Source organism: Vigna unguiculata, chromosome 8 (genome assembly GCF_004118075.2).
Source record: "Vigna unguiculata cultivar IT97K-499-35 chromosome 8, ASM411807v1, whole genome shotgun sequence".
Classification (NCBI taxonomy): Eukaryota; Viridiplantae; Streptophyta; class Magnoliopsida; order Fabales; family Fabaceae; genus Vigna; species Vigna unguiculata.
In genome coordinates this window covers 16,908,537-16,933,598 of record NC_040286.1, presented here as the reverse complement: position 1 = coordinate 16,933,598, position 25,062 = coordinate 16,908,537, and the positions used below count along the sequence as shown (strand labels likewise).

Genomic DNA, 25,062 nt, shown 5'->3' with positions numbered 1-25,062 from the left:
TCTTGCTTCCACAACTTTTCTTCTGGTGGACACCATCTCTCAAGTCTTCAAACTTTCAAACTGTTATAGCTTCCTTTTATAGAATATATGTCGATCCCACGATGGGTACCAATTGTTCCTACGAGGTCGAAGTATACCTTGTAAAGTCTCCTAAACAATTGCAATGGTCCATGGACTCGACTTCAAAGGGAACTCGTCTTCTAGTCACGAACGAAAAAAGGGGTATGCTAAAGTCAGGTCAAGGTATTAGGGAATCAATGTTAGAGAAAACATAATCATATACTTTGTAAATGTGCCTTTTATACTAGGTTTCATGGCCTTACCTGGTTAGGCTTTGGGTTGATTAACCTAATCACTTGCTAATCAAAATGAATTAATTAAACTTAGATTTATCTTCTTTGATTGGTGATTATGTTGACTTCGCGTGTTGGTATAGTTCGAGCACATGTCATCCTACAGAACCGACATGTACTCAATTGGGTCGTGTACGTTAAGGGGTACTCTAACCATGTAGTCCCATTATGTACTCAAGGGACATCCTGTCTATGTACAACACACATTGCATTATATTTTTCCATTAGTCTATATCTATATATTTATAACTATATATAAAGAAGATACACCTCTCTAGTGTTATCTTTTTTCCAATTTTATCTTCTTAATTACTATTTAAATTTAAATAACTTTTCATATTAAAAAGATTAATTTTCAGTTTTATTATTTTACTAACAACTATTTTAAATTCAAATAATTATTTATTATAAAATAATTATTTATTCTTTTATTATTTCAGTAACTACTTTTTAAAATTTAAATAATTAATCATAATATTATTTATACAATATTACTTATAATATTTTTTATTTCAATAATTAAAATTTATTTTATTTATAGTATAACTTTACATACTTTTTGTTTCTCCAATTTTATTTTCTTAATTATAATTTTAAAATTTAAATAATTTATACATTTTCAAAAACTGCGTGAATTTATTTTTACTTTGACATTTTATTATGCAAATTATATACTAAAGTTTATTTAACTAAATATATAAAGTCAAAATTAATACATATATGTTATATTTAACCAACCAAAATAAGATAGATAATAATTAAAAATATCGACCTAAAGACTCAATAACCAATGTGTTTTGCTAATATATTTAAAAAATAGTCATTTAATTAAAAATAAATTATTTAACTACTAAATACTTTAAAATTAATTCTATTTTGGTAGGTATATTTGGAAAAGCTAAATATGAAGGTAAAAAACATATTTTTTACTTGATCCCCTGATATCTAGTTTCCTGATATCTTTCAGCTTAGGTTTTAGTCAAGCCACAAGTCGGTTAATTTTCGAGAATCATCTATCTTCTTGTCCGTTCGCATGGTTTTTCCCACCGCCATTTCCGAAGCAACAAAAGAATAAAGGTCGCTCCCTCCTTTTTCGTGAACGGTTCTTATTTTTTGAACAAGCATAGGATATGGGTCGTTTATCAGAGTCGAAGTTGGTTCAAGAGCTGGTTCTGTACGCCGGTAGCGCAGCACTGAGTTGTTTGGTCTTGTTTGTTGGCCTCCGACAACTCGACCCTAATCGTGAGGCTTCAAAGAAGGCCCTTCACCACAAAAAGGAGATAGCCAAACGCCTTGGTCGTCCTCTTGTTAACACAAACCCTTACGAGGTCCACAACCTTAACTATTGTTTTTTCTCTTCTGTACTCTTATCTTAATTTTTAAATATTTTACATATTTATCACAAACAAGAGTAGCATTACTGTCTGGATAAATTTCTTTGTATCTACGTAGCGGTTCATAACATAAATTTACCTTAATTTGTAAAAACTCTATTGTATTAGCTTCTCCGAACGAAAGCCGGTTTCTTTTAATGAATAAACTAATTGCAGAATTTTATTTTGTTTTTACTTTATGTTTTTTTATCTATTAAATGTGTGCATAGAAACTTGTCCAAGCAAGGACATCGAATTAGTTGCTTAATTGTTGTCTATAATGATGGGTGAAGACATATGTTTGTGAGAAAGCATGGGCTGGGTTGTGTCACAATTATGCAACACATTAAATGCTTATCATGTGCCTTCTGAATATATTGTTGAAGCTTGATGTATGATCCTTTACATGCTGCACTGGGTTTGGTGTGATATTTGAATCTGTTTTTCGGCTATTTGCATGTCCATCATTGGACTAAGAAGGTGTTTAAGGCATAGATATATTAGGGGTTGTGAAGAATCCAGTCAGCTGTATTGTACATATTTGAATTATTTGGTAATGGTTTTAGTCTCTGAGTATATGCAATTTTGCTGCATCTGTCAAAAGGGTTTCTTATATTTATTATAGAAGCCAATGTTATTTTTTCATTTGTTGCGCAGATTAGTAATGCGATCTTTATTTCACTTTCCTGATTCCTTTTCTGTACTATGTTGGTTTCTGGAACAATTTCAAATGGAATGCCTAGTTGTGCAGAGTTTTATTGAATGGCAGGGAATGGGTGGGAAAGGTCTGTTTACGTTAGTTTTCCATATGGATTTCTAGCTTCATGTATCTCTATTCTAAACTACTCTAAATCAGGTTTCTGGAACTGGGGTTAGACGATTGTTGACCAATTTGTGTCTGAAAGATGAAATAAGTTTGAAATCATAATCATATTGAAATAAATAAATTACTTGAAACTTGTTTCTGGCATACTCTGTATGGGGATATATTGCCTTATTTTATTTCAAAAGATTTATTTTCTAATTTTATCTTAAATGGAGGGAATATGTTATTTCTAAGTTTAAGCATTTTATCTTGTACAGGATGTCATAGCATGCGATGTTATCAATCCTGACCACATTAATGTGGAGTTTAACTCTATCGGAGGACTGAAAACGACAAAACAAGCTCTATATGAACTTGTAATTCTGCCTCTAAGAAGACCTGACTTGTTTTCTCATGGTAAACTTCTTGGGCCACAAAAGGGTGTCCTTCTGTATGGACCACCTGGCACGGGGAAGACCATGCTTGCCAAAGCTATTGCTAAGGAGTCTGGAGCAGTTTTCATCAATGTTAGGATATCAAACCTGATGAGCAAGTGGTTTGGAGATGCCCAGAAACTTGGTATGCACACATTATGTTTATTACCTTCTATTTAATTCACAATGATTTTCTTTTGCATCTAAATAAAATCTGGTCATGCTAGCTATTGAATTTTCTGGAAATGATTTCTTTTATAGTTTGCTTAATATGAGATTAAACATATTTGGGCCTATGCCTAATGTGATCACAATTGATCAGAATTTTTTTAAAGTTGTTTCTTTGCTTGAAAAATATGTGGTAGCTATGGGTTGATTTATTTTTTAAATGGTCCTTGATTTCTCTTCACATAATGACCGTTTGCAAGTGTTTTTTCAATTGTTGCATGGTAATGAGATGTGGGTCAATAGTAAGGAGAGTAAATTTGGAGTAAAAAAGTTGGAATATCTTGGGCATATCATTTCAGCTGGGGGCGTTTTAGATGATCAAAGGTTGCAACAATGAAGAGTTGGCCTGTTCCTAAGGATATCAGAGGCTGAACGGGATTCTTAGGGTTGACAGGTTACTATGCTATGTACACAATCACGGGGTGATTGCTAAACCGTGCCCACAGATATTGGAAAAGAACAATTTCAAATGGTCCAAGGAAGCAGAACATGCTTTTGAGCAATTGAAAGAGGAAATGGAGAATCTGCCCACATTGGCTATACTGAATTTTGAGCTGCCATTTGTGATAGATACTGATGCTTCTGAATATGAAATTGGGGCAGTTTTATGCTACAAGACCATTGGCTTTCATTAATCATGCTTGCTCGGACAAAAATAAGGTAAAACCCAGTGCATGAATGCGAGCTCATTACGATGGTGTTTACTGGCAAAACTGGTGCCAATATTTGTTAGGCCTACATTTTAATATTAGAACAGATTGGAGGAGTTGGAATTTTATTGGTGCAAAAGGGTATCAGTTGGAGAGCAGGTTAAATGGGTGACTATGTTGTTGGATTACTCCAACCATTGCCCATTACAAATCATGTGTGGGAACATATTTCCATGGACTTTATTGGGGGACTTCCCAAGGCTAAGGGAGCTGACACCATCATGGTCATTGTGGATAGCCTAAGTAAGTATGCTCATTTCATTCCTTTGTTCCATCCATACTTGGCTAAGGAGGTAGCTAATGTCTTTGTGAAGGAAATTGTTAGGTTGTGTGGTTTCCCTAATTCCATTGTTTTGGATAGGAATAGGATTTTCCATAATGCATTTTGGCAGGAGCTATTTCGTTGGCAGTCATCAAACTAAAATTTAGCGCTGCATTCCATCTCCAAACTAAACCAAATGGAGGTGACCGACCACACCATTGAAGCCTACTTAAGGTGCTTTGTTAATGGCCATCCTAATTAATGGGCAAAGTGGTTGGCATGGGTTGAGTTTTGGTTCAATTCCACACATTCAATGCTTCTATAAAGTTGATTCCTTTTAAGGCACTCTATGATTGTGATTCCCCTAATATTGTTCCTTACCATGGAAAAAACATTGTAGTAGATGATGTTGACCAATTATTACTCGTAAGGGATAATGTTTTAGAGAAAATAACACAAAATTTGCTTAAAGCCCAAATGCAGATGAAGAAAAGTAATAAGCTGTTCACAGCAGGAGGGAGGTATAATTTCAGGTTGGAGACATGGTTTACTTAAAGGCCCAACCCTATATATTAGGATTATTTGGCAAGATGTGTGAATGAAAATCTTTGTCCCAGGTTCTATGGGCCGTTCAAGGTCTTGGAAAAGATTGGTGTTGTTGCTTATATTTCTTGAAAAACTAGGAAGTTGTTAAATGGAAACGGGCAGGTACTTATGCAGTGGGTTGGGTTACCCAAGGAGGACATCACATTGGTGCTGCTCGATGGTGGAGGGATTATTGATGGGCCTCAACAAAGTGGACCTCCATTGAAACAATACTACCGGAGAAGAGCAGGGCCTCAACAAAGTGGACCTCCACTGAAACAATACTACCGGAGAAGAGCAGATAGGGGTAAAATGGAAAGTAAGGAGGAAACAGTGTTTACGCATTATTATAGCAAACTGCATACATGGCAAATAGAGGAGAGAGAGATGCTGAAATCAGCTCAGGGGAGGGATATATGGAAGTGGAGGGTGAGGAGGGAGGATAGGATTCATTTGGTATATTTTGGGTGTGGCTGTTGCCACAAGGCAGGTTCTTATTTTTCTGGCTTTGATCTTATTGTTGGCATTTTGTGCTTGTGCTGAGAGTTGTAACCAAGAGTGAATCCCTAAAAGAACTCCACAATATCTTTCCCCTGGACGAAAAAGAATTCCACAATATCTTTCCCCATACTTCCTTTCTCTCTCTCCTGCTTCTCTCACTCCTTAACTTATTCTGTTACACCCTTTGCACACCCTTGTTTCTCCTCTCCTACATTCTCCAAATCTTAGGCCTGCTTTAAAGTCATAGCCCACGTTTCCAGTCCTTACAAATTAAGGCAATTTGACATTGAGTATTGTCGTTTCAATTTCGTCCCCTTATTTCAGGCTGGTGGAGTATTGTAGTTATTCTCTTTGTTAGGTTAGAACATAGAATCCTCCCTTTTGTTTTAAGGGTTTTCCGTAATCATAATTGTTATTATACCTTTTATGTGCTATTTTTTACATGCATTCATATAGTTTTCAGTTCGGATTGTACCTTATGTGTTATGATCTCATCCTTTTCAATTGTATATCTTATCTGTTTAGTATCTGAGTTTGTCCACTTTGGTGGATGTTTTATTTCTTTTGCATATAATTAAAAGACTTGTTTAAGTTTTAAGTACTTTCTTAGTTTGTATATTTTCAACTCAGTCCTAAAAATATTTTTCAACCAAGTCTCTATAGAGCGCTTAAAATACTTTTTACTTTTAAATACCCTACCATTTGATTTTTGCCGTTAATGGGTTGGTGTGACCGTTATTTCCATCTTCCCGTCTCCAATCCACTTATTAACTCGCTTCTTCCCTCTTCGATCTCTTCCAACTCCCTGAAGGAGTGAGTTGATCATGAGTTGGAGATTGAGAGAGAAGAAGCGAATTTATCAGTGAGATAGATCTGGAATGCAGAGGCAGCAAAATCAAACGCAGGGTACTTAGCAGAGAAAACACTTAATAGAATGATTTTCTTAATAAAAACAACTAAAAATACCCGAAGTTTTGAGATACTTAAAATTTAATTAGGTCTAAAACAACAGAGTCAATATGAGCCACAATCTGAATTATTGAAGTCTTTTATTTGGATTACTGTTGGTGAACTGCTCTTTTTTTTTGCAGTGAGTGCCATATTTAGCCTAGCTCATAAGCTCCAGCCTGCCATCATATTCATTGATGAAGTTGACAGCTTTTTGGGCCAGCGTCGTCAAACAGATCACGAGGCTTTGTTAAACATGAAAACTGAATTCATGGCTCTGTGGGATGGTTTTACTACTGATCGTAAGTTTTAAACGTATTATATTCTCCTCTTCCAAGGCTGATGCAGATCCTGTGAATTGATGCTGCTCTATTTAGCATTATTTTTTGTACCTGTCAAAGATTTTTAATTATGATAACTTTTAATTTATTGTGTAGAGAATGCTCAAGTTATGGTCCTTGCTGCTACTAATCGTCCTTCAGAACTTGATGAAGCAATACTTCGACGACTTCCTCAAGCATTTGAAATTGGTATTCCGGACCAAAAGGAGAGGGCTGAGATATTGAATGTTATCTTGAAGGGTGAGAGGATTGAAGAAAACATAGACTTTGACCATATAGCTTTCTTATGTGAAGGTTACACCGGTTCGGATCTATTTGACCTGTGCAAGAAAGCTGCATATTTTCCAATTAGAGAACTTCTGGATGAAGAGAAGAAAGGGAGAAGTGTTTCTGTGAGTGATTCATCATTCTCTTTTACCACAACATTTTCATTTTTGTTGAGTAAAGTCTATTTTTAAAACTATTCTATGAACCTGATCATGGAGTTATATTTGCATGGATTGGCTAACGTGTCTGGTCAATGAAAGCAATTTCTGACCCGCGTAAAGATCAATTGGTGTCCAATATGACAGTTTTGTGCTTGTATGCATGAAGCCTTTTTATAGAGTTTCTAGTTTTGAAGAAATATATTGAAGTAGAAGCAACTAATTTCTCTTCATTACACTGGGCCAATTCTTAATCTTTTGAACAGCAATTAAGTATGGATGGAAGTGGCAGTAGAAGCAAGGAATTGTTATCTTTAAAATTAAACTGTACAGTTGTATTGATGATTGCTTCTGATAAGGTCTATTTTCATGGTTCAGGCTCCTAGACCATTGTCCCAGGTAGACTTGGAGAAGGCCCTGGCAACATCACGAAAGACTACTGTTGCTGCATTTGAATACAATGGATTAAGTGCAGATACTCTAAGATGGGCAAGGCAAAGGGAACCTGGTGGTGATTATCAGGTTCAAGCTGCCATTAATGAACTCTCTAAGTTTGTGGTATCTCACATGACTAGTCGCCAGCCAGATGCGACAGATCTTTAAGATGCTCTTAATCTCTTTTATACTCATTCTAGAACATACGTTCCTTAGCATCATATGTTGAGGCAATGAGCTATTGCATTTTGTGTCTTTTTGATGCAATAATCCTTTGTGAATCGCCATTTAATATTCATTTTTTTTTTCTGATTTCAAATTGGATGCAAGTATGTCTATATATAGATATATATAGAAAAGTCTATTAAAGTAGGACTATTTGTTTCATTATTCATGTATACCACAATTGAAGAATATATTTTTAAAATTATATTAAATTATGAATAATTTGACTATTGTTTACTTGTGATAAAATTATAATTTACAATTTTTTTATGGAAAGTTGTGGATAAGGAAAATTATATAAGTTAAGCCCATAAACACACATGGGTGTGCATAATTTAATATATATTATTGGTCGAGAGTTAGTTTTCTAAATTGAAGAACAAATAAAATTGAATAATCTGATTTAAAGTCACAAATAATTTAAGTCAAAATCTAAACGGGCTAGTCTTCAAAATATCTTTGTCTTTATTTTTAAGTGTTTTAGCAAAAAGTATTGAGATTGATTAGTTAGAAGCATTCGGTGTTTTTTTATTTTAATTTTATAATCTTTTTGTCTCCCTCTTTTGAAAAATACTTTATTATGACTTTTATTCTTCGTTCTTCCATCTTTTCAAAGTCACTCATTTTTATTAGTTATAAATTTTATGTGAAACTATTAACATTAATTCCAATAAATGTGATTGATCTATTTTCTACTAGTTGGACAAATTGGTTATTCGGTCTATTATTATACACCCTTTCAAGTCTTCGCTTTAAAAAGTATGGGATTTGATATTGTTTTGAATCAAAATTAATTGTTGAGTCAATCAACATCAAACTTATTAATCTCTGGGTCTAACACAATAGTCCTTTTTTAGAATTTTGGAGACCAAAGCGTTTGAATTTAAATAAATACTTCACTTTTTATAATTCAGTATTTATTTGTTTCTTGCTTAAAAGTGATTTTGAACAACTAGTCTCAACTTTAGAATTTTGGAGACCAAAGCGTTTGAATTTAAATAAATACTTCACTTTTTATAATTCGGTATTTATTTGTTTCTTGCTTAAAAGTGATTTTGAATAACTGAAATGTATATTTAATCGCGACTTTCTAGGAGATACATTTGTATAATTTAAATCTTATATGTTTTTCGAATCGCATATTGGACAACTGTACTCAAAGTTTCCTAAAATCACTTCGGTGGATTATTGGGAGACATTAGATTCAATTAGATTCAATCATTTTTTTCGATTTTTGGAAGACTTTAAGTTTAACTATTTTGATTTAATTTTGGGAGACTTTAACTTCAATCATTTTGCTCGGATTTTTTTTGGACACTTTAAGTTCAATCATTTTGACTAAATTTTGAAAGATTTTAAGATCAATGATTTTGTTCATAATTTTTGGAGATTTTAAGGTCAACCATTTTAATAGGATTTTTGGGAGAGTTTTAGCTCAAACATTATATTAGATTTTTGGGAACTTCAACAACCATTTTGATCGGATTTTTATAGACTTTAGGCTTAACCATTTAATCGAATTTTGGGAAAATTTATATTTAACCATTTATTTGGACTTTGAAAGACTTTAAGCATAACTGTTCGCCTAGATTTTGGAAGACTTTAAGCTCAATCATTTGATCAAATTTTTTAGGGGACTTTATGCTCAATCATTTGCCTAGATTTTGGAAGACTTTAAGCTCAACCATTTGTCTAAATTTTGGAAGAATTAAGCTTAACTATTCCCTTAGATTTTAGGAGACTTTAAGCTTAACCATTTGATCGGATTTTGGGAGACCTTAAACTAAACCATTCGCCTGGATTTTAGGAGACTTTAAGCTCAAACATTTGCCTTGATTTTGGGAGGCTTTAAGCTCAATCACTTGATTGAATTTTGTAAGACTTTAAGCTCAACCATTCCATTGGATTTTGGGAGACTTTCAGCTGAAGCATTCACCTAGATTGTGGGAGACTTTAAGCTCAACCATTCGCATGGATTTTGGGAAGTTCAAATATTTGTTTGGATTTTAGGAGACTTTAAGATCAACCATTTGCCTTGATTTTGGGAGACCTTAAGTTTAACCATTTTGATCGGAATTTTGGTAGACTTTAACCTCAACCGTTTAATCGAATTTTGGGAGACTTTAAGCTCAACCATTTGATTGAATTTTGGGAGACTTTATAACCATTTGCCTGAATTTTGGAAGACTTCAAGCTCAACCATTCGCCTGGATTTTAGGAGACTTTAAGCTCAACCATTTGATTAAATTTTGGGAGACCTTAAGCTCAACCATTTGCTTGGATTTTAGGAGACTTTAAGCTCAACCATACACCTAGATTTTTTGAGACTTTAAGCTCAACCATTTTTGATTGAATTTTGGGAGAATTTAAGCTCAACCATTTTTTTTTGGGAGATTGGTTGCTTAACCGAATTGGTTGGGAGTCTGGTTGCTCAACCAATAGGTAGATCGTCATGCGGGAGACTGGTTGCTCGACCAAATTAGTGGGAGTCCGGTTGCTCAACCAATAGGTAGATCGTCATTTGGGAGACTGGTTGCTCGACCAAATTGGTTGAAAGTCTAGTTGCTGTACCAACAGGTAGATCATCATTTGGGAAACTAGAATCAATACTCCTCCACATGTGCATTGCTTTTGATTAATGTTTGAATTTTATCACATGATGGCTATCTGAGTTCATTATTGGAAAAGATGTGATTACTTCACATATATGATAGGTTACAATAAAATCCTATGCCTCTTTCACAATAATTATTAAATGATTGGATATATATATTTAACCAATCTCTATAGGGAGAAATGGGTATAGAATAATAACATGACTTATCTTGTGAAAATTGGATAAGAGTGGATCCATTTCGTCATGATTTACCAGCTGCCCTACAATGGTTTGATCTAGATTACCTAGGTGACATAATGATATGATGCCATATTTATATGAGCTTTCTGCCTCTTCTTCATAACTTTCTTTGTGACAAATGGTGTTATGTTGTTGCAAACCCATCAATGAAACAATGGAATGCGATGTTGAACTTGGCATGTGTTAAGACTCTGACAAGTGTATCAGGTTGCCCAAGTAGTAACCGATAAGACCAAGATACCATTTTCCAAGAGACTCATGTATATTAAATAATTGCATAATTAGTGACTAATTTAAAATAAAGAATGAACCCATATTTTGAGTTTCATATACGAAATTAAATTTTGCATAAATGATTAAAATTGAACTTTGGAAGTTAAAGGCACTTAGTGAATGGAAAAGATTAGAAATGATATGAATTGATATTGCCGAGGTTAGAATTCACCAACTATGCTCTCATGCAACTACAATTTGACATCCTCTACATTAATATGCCAATACCAACCCACAATTTTACTCAAACCCTAATTCCTTAATGGATTGAGCCTAAATTTCCTTATTAAGAGTCAATTCCTTGAACTCTTAATAAGCAAATTTGCTTTATGCACTAGGGTTTAAGACAACCAATGGGTCAAGCCCCATTCCTAGGTACAAGCTCCATTGAGTTTTCTTGTTCCAAATCAAGGTTTAAAAGGATATTTCCACACCCAATGAACCAAAAATCATGCAATGGATGGCTAAATCAATGCAAGCATTAAGTGAAGAAACAAGAAGACTAACATTCAATGAAAGAGACATTTATATATTCAAAGCATTGCAAATAAGAGTGCAGTGGCTACATCTAACCCCAACAAAAATGGGTTTAGCTCTCCATTGTCATGGAGCTCAAGCTTGCAAATGGAAGAAATGGAAGAGAAAGAGATACAAAGAGGATGATGAAGCTGTTCCCACAAACCCTAGCACACCTCCAAGCTCTCCAAAATGAGTTTTCTTGCGTCTCCCACTACCAAAGATGATTTCCCCTCAAGAATCCAGAAGAAATAGGTTTAACTTTGCCATATCAGCACATGTGTCGCTCAGCACCGTCCTCGCACCGCTCAGCATCCAAAAAATGCGAACCAATCAGCGCTCAACGTTGGCTTCTGGCGCCCAAGGCCCAAAAATGCAAGAAGAATAACTCTCAATCTTGAATTCTGGCGTTGAGCATTGGAAAATGCGAGAGGAATGGGGCTCAGCCTTGAATTTTAACGCTTAGCCTTGAAATGCTAAGTTCAAATCTTCAAATTTGGTGTTTTTTCTTCTTTCTTCTCTGGTTGACCACTTTTTTAGCTTGAGACAAAAGCTTCCTATCATTAAATTGGATGCAAAAATGGGGATTAATGGTATAATTAGATCTATGTAACCCATATTGTATTTATTCACAAAAGCATAGTAAAAGTGAGAATTAAGTGGGTAAAAGGCTCAAGAGGAGTTGATTTTGTTAGAAAAAGATAGCCTAGATAATGCTAAAAATCTACATTATTAACTACCCTAAACTTAAAACCTTGCTTGTCCTCAAGCAAAAAGGTAACTTGGCCTAGATGAACAACACAATTGCAATGATCTACCAACTCAAGAGAACATACTTAAATAACCAAAACAAATGTCAATTGTGCTTGCGCTTATTTGAAAGATTGTTTGGCACGTGTTTCATTAGCAAGGCAAGTTAAAGCTATGGTGCTCACAAAACAAAAGCTTCACAAGTGCATGCAAAAGTTTATAAGGGATCAACAATCATGGCAAAATGTTTACTTGATCAATGGAACCACTTCTCACAAGAACAAGTGTTTCACTCAAGCCCACTAGTGTATGGATATAAACAATATTCTCTCCACCATCACAATGTCACAAAATTTAACTTTGCTTTTTGTTCAAAATGGATAAAACTTTCATAAGCATGCTATCATCACAAGGGCTTTTATGGCTTGTATCGTGGCTAGGCTAAGAAGGAAATTTGGTTTTTTAAGATAACAAAAGTACCTTGAGCTAAGAGAGCAACTAATCAAATCATGAAAGTATTTTTCTCCCTTCTCTATTGAACAAATGAAACCAAATCCCAACTTGCTTGCACCAATTTTTACTCTTTGCAGCATTTTTTTTCTTTTTTTTTTAATTGGACCAAAAACTTTACAAATTTTGTCATGCTCCCTTATATCATCAATAACTCCCCCAAACTTGAACCATACTCATGACTAACAATCATTTGCTCTCTCAAGCTCAAAGTAAGGTAGTCATAATCTTCACTATGCTCAGGGTTCAATGAATGACACATTTTGTCTTTAAGGCTCAAAGACTCAAAGGGTTTGCACAAGAAATCTACTTGAAAAAGATTGGCTCAATTATATAACAGGAAAAAGAAAGATGGCCTTGATCATTTGTAGCATGCAAGTAAATGATTAGCAAATGAACTCAAGCAAAATCAATTATGAGTCCACAGTGATAGCATTCACACAAATCAACTCTGGGGCACAACCTCTCACATGGTAGTTTGGGTTCCACAATTGTCTAACATATGCCAAAATCATTGATCACAATTAAAATCAAGTATCATTATATCAAAATTGAGAACAACCACAAGCTCATGCTCACAATCAAATTTAACATCATTTCATAACAAGCACAAAAGATGATCATGAAAAGTACCAAGTCAATGCAAGAGATTAGTTCACCAACCAAGCTACAAAGTTCAACACTATTAAAAGAAAGTTAAAACTGAAATTTAAACTAAAGTAGAGGAAGTCGTGCTCCTCCTCTTCATCACCGGGCTCCTTCTCATCATCAGCTGCAGCAGAGGAAGCCGCTCCGCTCCTCCTCCTCTAGAAGGGTTGACCTGGTCCCTAGGCCATGCTACTCTAGCCTCGACTTCCTCAACAGATAAAAGATGCAGCTCAGGCATGGCTAAAGATACATCTCAGATCATCTCCATGTGTACCACTCCTAGCTCGTGGAGGGCATTTAGCTTGAGAGGGAGCTAGTTGCTGGCTAGGATTGAATGGTGGTGGTGATGGTTTGAATTTAAGAGAGATTTAGGATTGGGGAGGAGTGGCTCGAAATTGGGAGAGTGGAGAGTGAGAGTGAGAAAGGCTGAGGTTGAGCGTTGGGTAATGTTGGGCCAAATCACTGTGCATACAACCCAAATGATTCAAAATTGATGCTCGAGCTAGCGCTGAGCGCTATATCGATAAAAATAGGGTTTTTTGGTTTTCTGGTGTGGCGCTGAGCGCCCAAAACTGGCGATGAGCGCTGAAGCTATAGAGGTGTATTTTTCTCGCTGAGGCTGAGCGCCAAAAATCAAGGTTGAGCGCTGAAGCTGCAGTGGTCATTTTTTTCGCTGAGGCTGAGCGGTACAGGGCAAGGATGAGCGTCAAAGCTACAGTAGTTATTATTTCTATGCTTTTTCTCTCAACCTTTGAACCTAGGAGCTCATCACCTATGCAAACATGCATGCAAACACCTAAAGACCACATTGACAAGATCAAAGGCTTGATGCACAATAACTTAAAATAGAGAAAAACATGTTCAACTTAACTGCCAAATTTCACAAACACACAAAATTTCACAATAAGACTCAAAGCAAAAAAAATGAAATAAAAGAAAGGGTAAAGAACGCTGGGTTGCCTCCCAGGAAGTGCTTGTTTAACGTCATGAGCTTGACGATTAATGCGCTTAAGCTTGGTTGGTGCTTTTGGTGTGCTGTTTCCTATAACATCTTGCCAAGATATTATGGATTTTTAATAAAAATAAAGAAGATAATAAACTCGTTGCATTTAATAATTCCTCATTTCCTAAAAACGCGGGAAATTAAAACTTTATTAATGAAAGCCAATATCCATTATTTATCAAAAATATGGAAAATAGTCTCAAACATCTTATAATAGTTTAAATCAGATATCAAAATCATAAAACACATAAAAACATAAAACTCCCAAGCTATCCCGTCTCCATGGCTAAGCTCCACCAGAACCACCTGCGTCAACATCATCTGCTCACGTATACTGCGTATACGATCATCGCCACACGCAAGTAGATAGGGTGAGCTTAACAGATAAAGCATATATTAACATATAGATATATACATATACAACACATCACTAAAGATAGCACAAACATCCCAAATGACTTCCATCTTTTAAATTTATACCACCTGGCCACAACCAGGTTATTCGTGTTCTACATATTCTAGTGATTACTTCAAGATGACTTGCTGCCATACCTATCGACCACAACCGATAGAGCACGTGCAGGAACCATTTCTACGGATCATACACCGTAATGCCAGGTGGAGTTCCCAAATGCTAACATAGTTCCCAACGTCCGAAGACTACCAAACTCATCAATCAACTACTGAGGAGGACAATATATCTAGACCTATCCGTACTAGCCACAACCAGCACACTCACACCGGCAACACTCGCCAACCCGAGCTACAACTCAAGGGTTCCTCGTGTTCATCTGCCATCCCGAGCCAAAACTCAAGAGATGCTATTCCGAACCACAACTCAAGGAATACCACGTGCTTTCCCCTATCCCGAGCCACAACTCAAGGGATACGTTCCGAGCCATAACTCAAGGAACACCAGCAACCCCATCTTTAAAGCATGACTAAAAGCCTTGTAGATCACGACTAAGGAATCGACAACCCAAAGCTACAACAGCAAAATCGCCTAGTGGGGGACATGTGCCGCTAGCCGTTGCCAACATCCAGACAGTCTGGTGGGTGACGCGTACCGCCTGGCGCTAAGCGCCTCAAAGCACTCCCTGCGTCCAGTTACCGCCTTGCGGGACCCTCATGTCCACCCGGCGCCTCGCGTTAAACTCTTTCCTGGAATAGTTAGTCCCGCTTGGCAGTTCGCACCTCGCCGCCAGGCGCCATACCAGAACAGTCCCTAACTTGAATTTTTTTCCTGCACTTTTCCAAATGCTAACCTTCCATGTAGTCTTGGCACATTTCCAGAAGTCAATTCCCTTAATATTTGTATTATTGCCACCCGCTAACCTCTATATCTCCCAATTCTCATTTTGCCCTCAAGACAATTTACTCAATGTTAGTTGAATCACACACATATCCCTAGTTTGAGTTTTTCCCCATGTATACCACTCATACCCTCAGGTTTAACACTTTTCATTGTGCAGTTTTATACCCTTCCCAACTCTTAACACAATTGGGTTTACCATTATTCAATTATCCCTCTTAACTCATTATTCAACTTCTAGAAATGGTGGTTACATTCTGGATTAATTTGGCACCTAATAGTACTTCCAATGCTCCAACCTCTTCCCTTTGGTTTTTCCATCCAAACTCACTTATTGATACTAGTAAACCAGACATCTGTAATGGGCTAAAGTTCCCATTTCTTCCTATCTCAACTCAATCCTCCATTTAACACATTTCTAATTCACCAATCAACGTTCCCCGACTCCATTTCCTTCCCTCCATGGACCACTAATTTCCCAGAACCAGCTCTGTCTCTTACAACGACAATAAATTAATGCCACTAAGATGGCGCTTGGTGGCAGGTCTCGTGCTGCCAGGCGGTGCATAAGTTTCTGAGCAATTTCCTAGATTTTCTGCACCAGCGATGAGTCTCCTATACTATTTGTATACTCTCCTATTTCCATCTTAGTCGTTTCCCTCCAAGAACATGACTCTAGAGACACCAAGAATCACCTTAGCTAATTTCAACATAAATTGGTTTTAGAAAAATTACCAACTATCACGCTCTATTCTACCAAAACTCCAACATCAAAACCCTAAGACTGCATTTTCACTGTTCTATTGAATTCCACCATCAGTTACACCAAAAATCAATGAAATACATGTTATATCATCCCTTAACCAATACCACTTAGTTTCCCCCGATCAAAACCATTCCAAGATGCACAAAATCACAAAATCGAGCCAACATGGTGATGAATGCATATTTTTGCCCTCATTGAATGTTTAATTATGGGTATTTAATTGAATTTGTGATTGATTTAATTGGGATTTCCTATAATTGAGTTTATTGAGCATGAGATACAAAAACATGTTAAAAATAGCTTTTTAGTTGCATAAATGTTCTTTGGATATTTTGAGGTGTGTTAGTGCAGTTGTAGCTAAGTTGAGTTCATGGAGGTGTTGAAATAAATTTCTTAAAGCTTCATGACTCCTTAAAGATAAATCCAAGAATAAGAAATTATTAAAATCACAAAAATCCAAGCTAAGCATTGCATGAAGACGACAAGAAAAGCTTGAAAAAGTGAAGAAGTTTGGCTAAACCAAGAAGAGAGTAACAAAAAAATTGGACCTTGCGGTTTTCTTTATCTTTATGATAGAAGATAATTTATGAAAAATATATCTTTAGATATTTTATTTGATATTTTGAAATAATTATCTTATTTAATTATATCATAAAATATTAAAAGATAATAACTACCAATTTTTTTTAAATATGACAAGATCTTCTTGAATCTTTTTAGTTCCACAACAAACAAATATATCTTGAAGATATTGGATTATTTAGAAGATAATTTAAGGAGATTGCAAAGGGTTGATTTGGAAAATTAATACAAATACTAATTGGTGATAATTTATCATATATCTTTAATTAATTAATTAATTTAATTATATTAGATATTGATATTATCAACCAATTATATTTGTCAAATAGTTTATATCTCTACAAATATTTTTAAATATTTATCTTTATCTTTATTTTAAAAGATATTTGAGAGATTTTAGCAACAAAAAAGCCCAGTCCAATTCCTATATAAAGAGACCAAGGGAGAAGCATAGAGAACAAGCTCAGGACTTTGGAGTTTTGGAATGGAACCCTTAGGGGGGCCTAATTTCGTTTCCTTTTTCTCTCTCTATTCTTCTTCTATTTTTATTTTGCATTCTATGGAAGGATAAGCTTCAAGGGTTAGTTCCACTTTAATTGGATTCTGAGGTTTGAATAAATTTGTTTGTTCTTTTGATTCTTGTTGAGATTTATTTTCATCTATGTCTTTTGGTTCTTAATTTAGTAAAAGTAATGGTTTTTACATTGTAGCAAGTTAGCACGGTGTTAAATCTACATAACATAACAATCGTATAAGTCCAAGGGTTTTTAAATTTTAATTGAGAAGTTACTTTGATTAATTTTAGAAACTTTCATATGATTGAATGAGTTTTTGCTAATAATTGAGAAGTTACTTTGATTAGAGGTGAAAACTTAGATTAGAATTAATCAAGAAGTTACTTTGGTTAATTAGTTTTTTACTAGATATAAGAGGTAAAAGAATGGACATGATTAGGATTAGTAATATTTAATTGAGAAGTTACTTTGGTTAAAAGTAAGGACGCCAACAAATTAATTGAGAAGTTACATTGATTAATTTGAAGTCTTAAACAAGAAATCAATAACAATAATCTTTAAGAAACCAATGATGAATCCTATTTTGAAAAAGCAGTGGCATCGACCTATTTTTCTTTATTATTGTTTATATCTTATTTTATCTTTTTATCTTTATCTCTCATATTTTTATTATTTTATTTGACTAACTCTTTTGTATAGATATTATAAGAACTAGCTTGTTAAAAATCAATTCCGTGTTCGTTGGGAGACGACTTAGGGTTAACTTAACCCATACTAATTTTTTGGCTACTTTCTTAAAAATACTGAAGTTGTTATAGATAAGTAGTATTAATTTGATCGCTTGACGACAACGTTATCACATGGCTCGCGTCGCCTAGCGGAAATTCATCACCGCTAGGTAGTTCATCAGAGAAACCCAGAAAATGGTTACAAGCTTGCATTGCCTGGCGGTACAGGGCTTCACTGCCAGGCGGTTCCTCTGGGAAACCTAGAAAAATGCACAAAATGGTATATGCCGCCTGGCGGCTATGTATAGCCCGCCAGGCGGTTTCTGGAAAATTTCCAAAACTCAGAAAAAAACACAGAACAGTCGGGGTTCAGGCATAAACATCATATAATTATCATGCAATTCATGCCAAGACATAAAATTAACGTGGAAAACTCCTCTAACCTAGTTTTCCTTCGCTTAAAGCTTTGACAATTGAAAATTTCTCCCTTGATCACCAAAACCCTCCTTGATTCTTCTCAATTCAGTCCACAAAGCTTCCCTCAATCCTCCCCACTCTCTAATTTTCGTGCTCTGTTCTCTCCCCTCAATAACAGCCTTGCAAAACCTTTACCCCAGCCTAAATTTTACCTTTTAATGGTGCCTTAATGATGAAGGATTATCTTATTCCTTTTTAAGATGATTGAATATTAAGAAAGCTAAGTGAAATCCCCATTGGACATTAAGATAACAAGCTATCTAGATGTGAAGGTTCCTTTCACCAAGCTCAAGAGAAGAAGATGATGGATTGATTCAAAACAAAAAGGAAATGGAAAGCACTAAACCATAAAAAACAAAGAACATTTAAAGGAAGAAGAAAACATAAAATGGATAGGAAAAAATGGTAAAAATGTGAGAAGCACGCCACTACAAGGCTAGGCTAGAAGCCATGGCAACCTTGAAGATGAGTGGATGTGTGCCGCCACTTGCTATGCAAGATAAGGCTTAAAAGTATTCACTCCCTAGGGAGGAAACTCTCACAAATGGTTGAGACACAAGAGTGTTTTTACTTCAAAATGTTCAACCCTTTTACATGTCTAGGAGCACCCCTTATATAGAAGAGTTTTGGGGCCTCTAAGCAAATAAAAGATACCTAAGGATGTCTCTACAAAAACCTAACCCTAGCTTCTCAAAAACTAGGTCAAATAAGGTTACAAAAATGAGAGACAAAAGAGCTAACTATGGTTTGTGCAAGGCTAATTTCGTTCTAGCACAAAAGGAGACCAAGAATGTGTCTCATATATCTCTAAAAAGTGGCCATAGTGTGCTAAAAACAAAGGAGACCAAAGGTACATAGGTACACTTGCTTTATGCCTTTTTCTTTATGCTTTATGCCTTTGCTTTACTCTTTCCTCCACATCATTTATGCTCCCCAATCACCATGCGCCACCTAGCATTGCTTTCTTACTCCTAATTAACCTACAAAGCAAATAAACATAGATTAGCATGTTGGCTTAAGTCAAGTCAACTATAGTCAACAAGTCAAACCTAGTCAAAGGTCAACAAGTCAACTAAAGTTGATTCAACTAAGTCAACTTAGGGAATCAAAAATAACAAACACAAATGAAAGGGATGAAGGATTAGTGAATTTCCTTTCTAAACATGCTTAGTCTTTTTAAGCATGTGCCTCCATCCTTGGTTGGGGTCAATCCTTCATCACTTAATGTGGGTTAATGACATAAAATGAAAATGCAATTAAATTACTGTTAATGTCCTTTAATTGGTTGTCTTATGATGGTTTTCCAGCCTTCCTTGGCTGCTAGGGTTTTCCTCTACCCTTTCATATTCAATCCAAAACCAGAAATAGCAAAAATAAGGTTTAATTTGGGTTCTCCAAGATGCCAAGTCAATTGCACAACTAATTCAACCAATTCATATTTCATGATAACTAATATAATCCAATGATTATATTATTCTCACACGATCAATCATATTTTTAAAATAATAACAAATAAATAACACATAAATGGCATACATAGCACTAGAACCCAAGTCCTCTCACACAAACAAGTACTCTCAACCACTTGAGCTATTACTTTTCCACGTCATATAAGTTAGAATTTAATGCTATAAAGGCTCCCACTTCTCGCATTTATTAATTATTTATTTATTTAATTAATTAAATTCTATGGGTCTTACACTTCCCAACCTCACACCTATACAACTTCAATTGATCACTAGTCACCAATTTATTCCTTCTAGAATAAGGAGCTTTAATTTCAATCCTTCCATCAACTTTGATGTCTTTAATAACCCACAACCTTAACCATTTTGACTTGAATCTTCTAGGAGAAATCTTCAAATTTTCCTTTCTCATCACAATTGGTTGGCTAAGTCTAAGCTCATTAGTTCCCATCAAAGAGTGGTGGTGAACTCGAACGTCATCTTTCTCTTCCTTCTCTTCATTCACTTTCGCAAAGAAATAATTAGAGCACTTTTCAAGAAACTTTGAAGCTTGCCAAGGTCTACTAGTCACAGATAAGACTTCATTGATGGCCTTAAGACTAGTTTGTTCATCAGTCGATTCTTGCACAACTTCAAGAACATTGAACGTCACCTCCTCATCTTGGTTTTTCAATTTTAGCGTTCCATCATCCTCATCGATAACAACCTTTGCTGTCTTCATGAATGGCCTCCCAAGAATGAGTGGTACCCCTTCATCTTTCTCCATTTCCGTCACCACAAAATCAATTAAGAATTTAAGCTTATCTATTTGCACCACCACATCTTTCACCTCGCCATAGGGGTATTTAACGGAGTTGTTTGCTAACTGCAAGGTCATCCTTGTTGGCTTGGCTTCAGGACCACCAATCTTTTTAAGCATAGATAGGGGCATCAGATTAATGCTAGCCCCTAAGTCAACAAGAGCTTTCCCCATATCTTGATTTTCAATGGTGCAGGGGATGGTGAAGCTACCCGAACCCTTGAATTTTGGAGGAAGATTTTTTTGAATAATGGCACTACAATTCCCTTGCACTTCAATGGTTTCCTCTTCTATGTATTTGTTCTTTTTGCCAAAGAATTCCTTCATGAACTTTGCATAAGAAGGTATTTGTTGCAGTGCTTCAAAAAAGGGGATCTTGATCTCAAGTTGCTTGAATAGGTCTTTGAACTGAGCTAATGGTTTCTCCTTCTCTTTTCTTGAAAGATTTTGAGGATAGGGAAGGGGTTTCACAACAACTTTGTCTTTTTGTCTTTTTGTCTTTTGTCTTTATCTTTCTCTTCACTTTTATTCTCTTATTCTTCCGCGACAATCTCTTCATCAACTTCTTCCTCCTGAATCTCTTCTTCATTCTTTTTCTTTTCTCTAGCCTCCACCTTTTCTTTAGAACCTAGCCCAACCTCCTTTCCAATTCTAGTGAAGATGGCCTTACATTACTCTTTGGGGTTCGCTTTGGTGTTGGCGAAAAAAGAACTTCCTCGTTGATCAGCCAATTGCTTGGCCAATTGCCCGACTTGCACCTCCAAGTTTTTATTGATGCATTAGTGTTCTTTTGATTTTCAATTGACATTCACAAAAATAAAGTAAAAGTGAGGATTAAGTAGGTAAAAAGCTCAAGAGGAGTTGATTTTGTTAGCAAAAGATAGTCTAGATAATGGTAAAAATCTACATTATCAGCATGTCTTTTATCACTGAGACTTGCAACAAATCATTTGAAGGTCCTTGGTCGGTGGTAGACATGGTTTTAGGATGATGAGACATAACATAGATTAGAAACAATCACTTAACTGTTGGAGTACTCGATTCTTCCCTCTTGGTCATCTTTCAACCTGGTGGGTGTTTTTTCTTTATATTTTTGGTATAAGAGAAGTTTTACTTGCCCCACAGTGGGCACCAAAATGTTCTAGCCAAAAACGTATTGAGATTGATAAGCCATAAGCATTTAGTGTGTTCTCCTTTTGTTATAATTCCAAATCCCCTTTTATCCTTTTCCTCTAACCTTCTTGCCTTCCTTGCTTTGAAAACTACCTTATTATGACCTTTATTCCATGTTCCTCCAGCTCCTCAATGCCACTTATTCTTATTAGCTATAAATTGTCTTAAACCTTACTTGAAACTACTAACATTAATCCCAATTAGTGCGATCAACCTATCTCTTATTAACTGGGTAGATCGTTCATTGCACTTGTTAACACAATAAGTATTTAAGTTATACATCATATTTTATTTAAAGTGAAAAAAATATTGAAAGATATAAATCTCCTTATCTTTTACTAAAATATCATCTTAAAATTATAAAGTCTAGTATTACTTAAAGGTTTTAGATTGTCCAACTACTAAATATGATCATCCTTCGAATCTACTATCCTTTGAATTTGCGTAAAATAATATTTAATTCTTCGACTCATGGCGTCAACTCTGACGTTCTAATATCTATTTGGTCCATAAATTTTAGACGATACAATGACATTCATGGTAATGTATATCCTCCACCCTTTGGGCTATGTTAGCCTAAAGTCATTATGAATCGATCAATCCCGTTGTGCTTGGATACTATAATTCCAAAGTATACTTGTTTTTACTCAAGTTTGATCTCATTTTCTTGTCTCAACTCTTGGTCGGATAGGACTACACGCAAGCCCTATAGCCTTAAGCATTTGTGAGGTGTAAACGCTAAAGAAAGTTTGTCTATATTTTTCTAAAAGCTCCCTTTCTTGTTTTTAATGACTTTGAAGTGCCCTTCCACGTGTCATGAAATGCATTGTATCTTTTCTTGTTAGTTTTCTCCGCCTGTGTGATGTTTCAAATTCTTCACAACAACATGAAGGTTTTGTTGGCAATAGTCCAAGTGTGAGTCAAAGTCCCACATTGGATAGTGTTCCTGCAGAGAACAAACAAGAGATTAGACACAAGCGTCACCTTACCATGTAGTCCGCTATCTCTTCAGTTGGCCTATTCCCGGTCAATACGTGTCGGCTTGGACCCAGGAGGGGTTACCTGCAGAAGGGTCTCCGAAGCTCAAGTTAGTCAAAGCTCTCAGAGAGTCAAATCAGTGATTAATGAATGCGTACCTTTAAATGATGGGGTCCACGTGTATTTATAGAACATTAATGACGTTTGACCATTGCATGGGCTGGGTTTTGACTTGGGCCCCAGCTTGGGCCATGAGTGGGCCTGGGCCCCAAAACAGGCCCTGGAGGCCTATTGAAGGCGGGGCATTGATGTTAGTTAACTTTCTAGACAAGTAGTCGGTTTCGACCGGCTACCTGCCTAGGTGGCTTATGCCAGTGGTGTCCGGGTACTAGATGCTAGGCGGTTTTGATATGTCACTGTAAAGACCTTAACCATATATCTACAAGTTTAATTAACAAAGCACAGATAGGACAAAACAAAACATAAACCAAAATGAAAATGTGTAACAATAGAAAGTGTGTGAAGAAGGGTTCACACACAAAAAATAACCATGTTTCAGAACATGACAAAATGCACAAATCATAACTGATCACAAGCATCAAACAACCAAATTGTTTGCAGAACCACACTAAGGCAGACACAAAATTCAACTATACTACTTAAATGTGAGAAATTTAAGAATAATGTACTCAGCAACTCAGACATGTACCTAAATGTACCAACATTTTTGCACCAACCATGTGTCAAAAATAGTAGCTTATAGCAGATAATAGGAAGAGTGGTTACCCAATCATTACAATGGAGAAGAAAACAAATCATGGATAGTGTGCTTAAGATCACATATCCTAATATACTACAAAATCCCAGAAAGGAAAAAACAAAATAGCCAACACCAAACAAGCTAGAACTAATATCAATATCAACACAAGAAACGCCTTCTCTAGGGCACAAGCAAATTATTCAAAATTCCAACAGAAACCTTAAATGGACTAAACTAAAGACAGAGTAATTGATTCTACATCAGTGAAAAGTATGAGCCAATGATCACTTTTCATTGACATGATATGAATGGTGTATGATTCAAAACCTCACAACACTAAGAAAAAAGTCTAGTATAAAAACATGATTGCATTCTTCATATTAGTTAATGAACACTATCATACCATGCCACAAACAATCTTATGCTTCATGCACTTTTCAGATGTAGCAAACACAGGTAACAAATGAACAAATAAATATATTTATATATATAAAATGTATTGCAATCCACATGACATAATCGTCCAATATATAAAACACTTTCAGACAACTAAAATGGGGAAGCATGTGCAGGAAAAGATAATCTAAATATGCAATGAATAGAGACAATCATTCATTTGTTTATCATGGTCGGAATCGGCAACTAAGAATCTAGCCAAAAAAATAAGTGTCACATATTTAACTGCAGTTTCCCCACAATAAAGTATATAAAAGTTGAGTATGCAACTCCGACATGAATTTATCTTGTTGAAAAGTAACATACCAAGAAACTTCCAAGATATGAACATCATTTACTATATAATATTGCAAATATTACTATTAAAACAAAAATGAATGGTATTTTAAATCTTAAATGGAATTAAATTGCAAATGAAATAAATGTAACATCAACTTAAAGGAAAGCAATAAGGTGCAGTTATTGGTAATGGAAGTTTAGAAGTTTAGCAGACGAAAATCGAGCAACAGAAGAATTAAATAGCCCTAATTTCAGTTGGAGCAATGCAAACCAGAACATTATTGAATCTATTGTTTCTTGCTCCAAAGGGCCTTGATAAATGTATTTTAACCACCAATCAAGCAGAAAACCAACACCCAAAAAAAAAAAGAAAAAAAAAACTACTGAAAGTGAAATTCGGAGGCAGAACCAAAAGTGGTTTTGTTCTACGAAGAATGTATTTGGCGAGGTCTCAATGGAGGATAGTATAGAAGTGACAAGGTTTGGGGCGGGGTGCGTGGAGGTTAGTGACGAGGTTTGTAGCTGGGTGTGTTGAGGTTCGTGTAGCAGAAAAAGAAGTTTCGTGTAACATTCAAGTTTAGGGAGAACT

General features: G+C 35.5%; 1 protein-coding gene across 1 annotated transcript; it reads left to right on the top strand.

The window, feature by feature from the left end:
* The first annotated feature begins 1,313 nt into the window (after positions 1-1,313).
* On the top strand, positions 1,314-7,772 carry LOC114195417 (ATPase family AAA domain-containing protein 1-like). Its single transcript, XM_028085883.1, has 5 exons — positions 1,314-1,681; positions 2,810-3,110; positions 6,343-6,501; positions 6,637-6,932; positions 7,344-7,772. The coding sequence occupies exons 1-5, from the start codon at positions 1,484-1,486 to the stop codon at positions 7,566-7,568; spliced, it is 1,179 nt and encodes a 392-aa protein (XP_027941684.1). The 5' UTR covers positions 1,314-1,483; the 3' UTR covers positions 7,569-7,772.
* Positions 7,773-25,062: the final 17,290 nt, after the last annotated feature.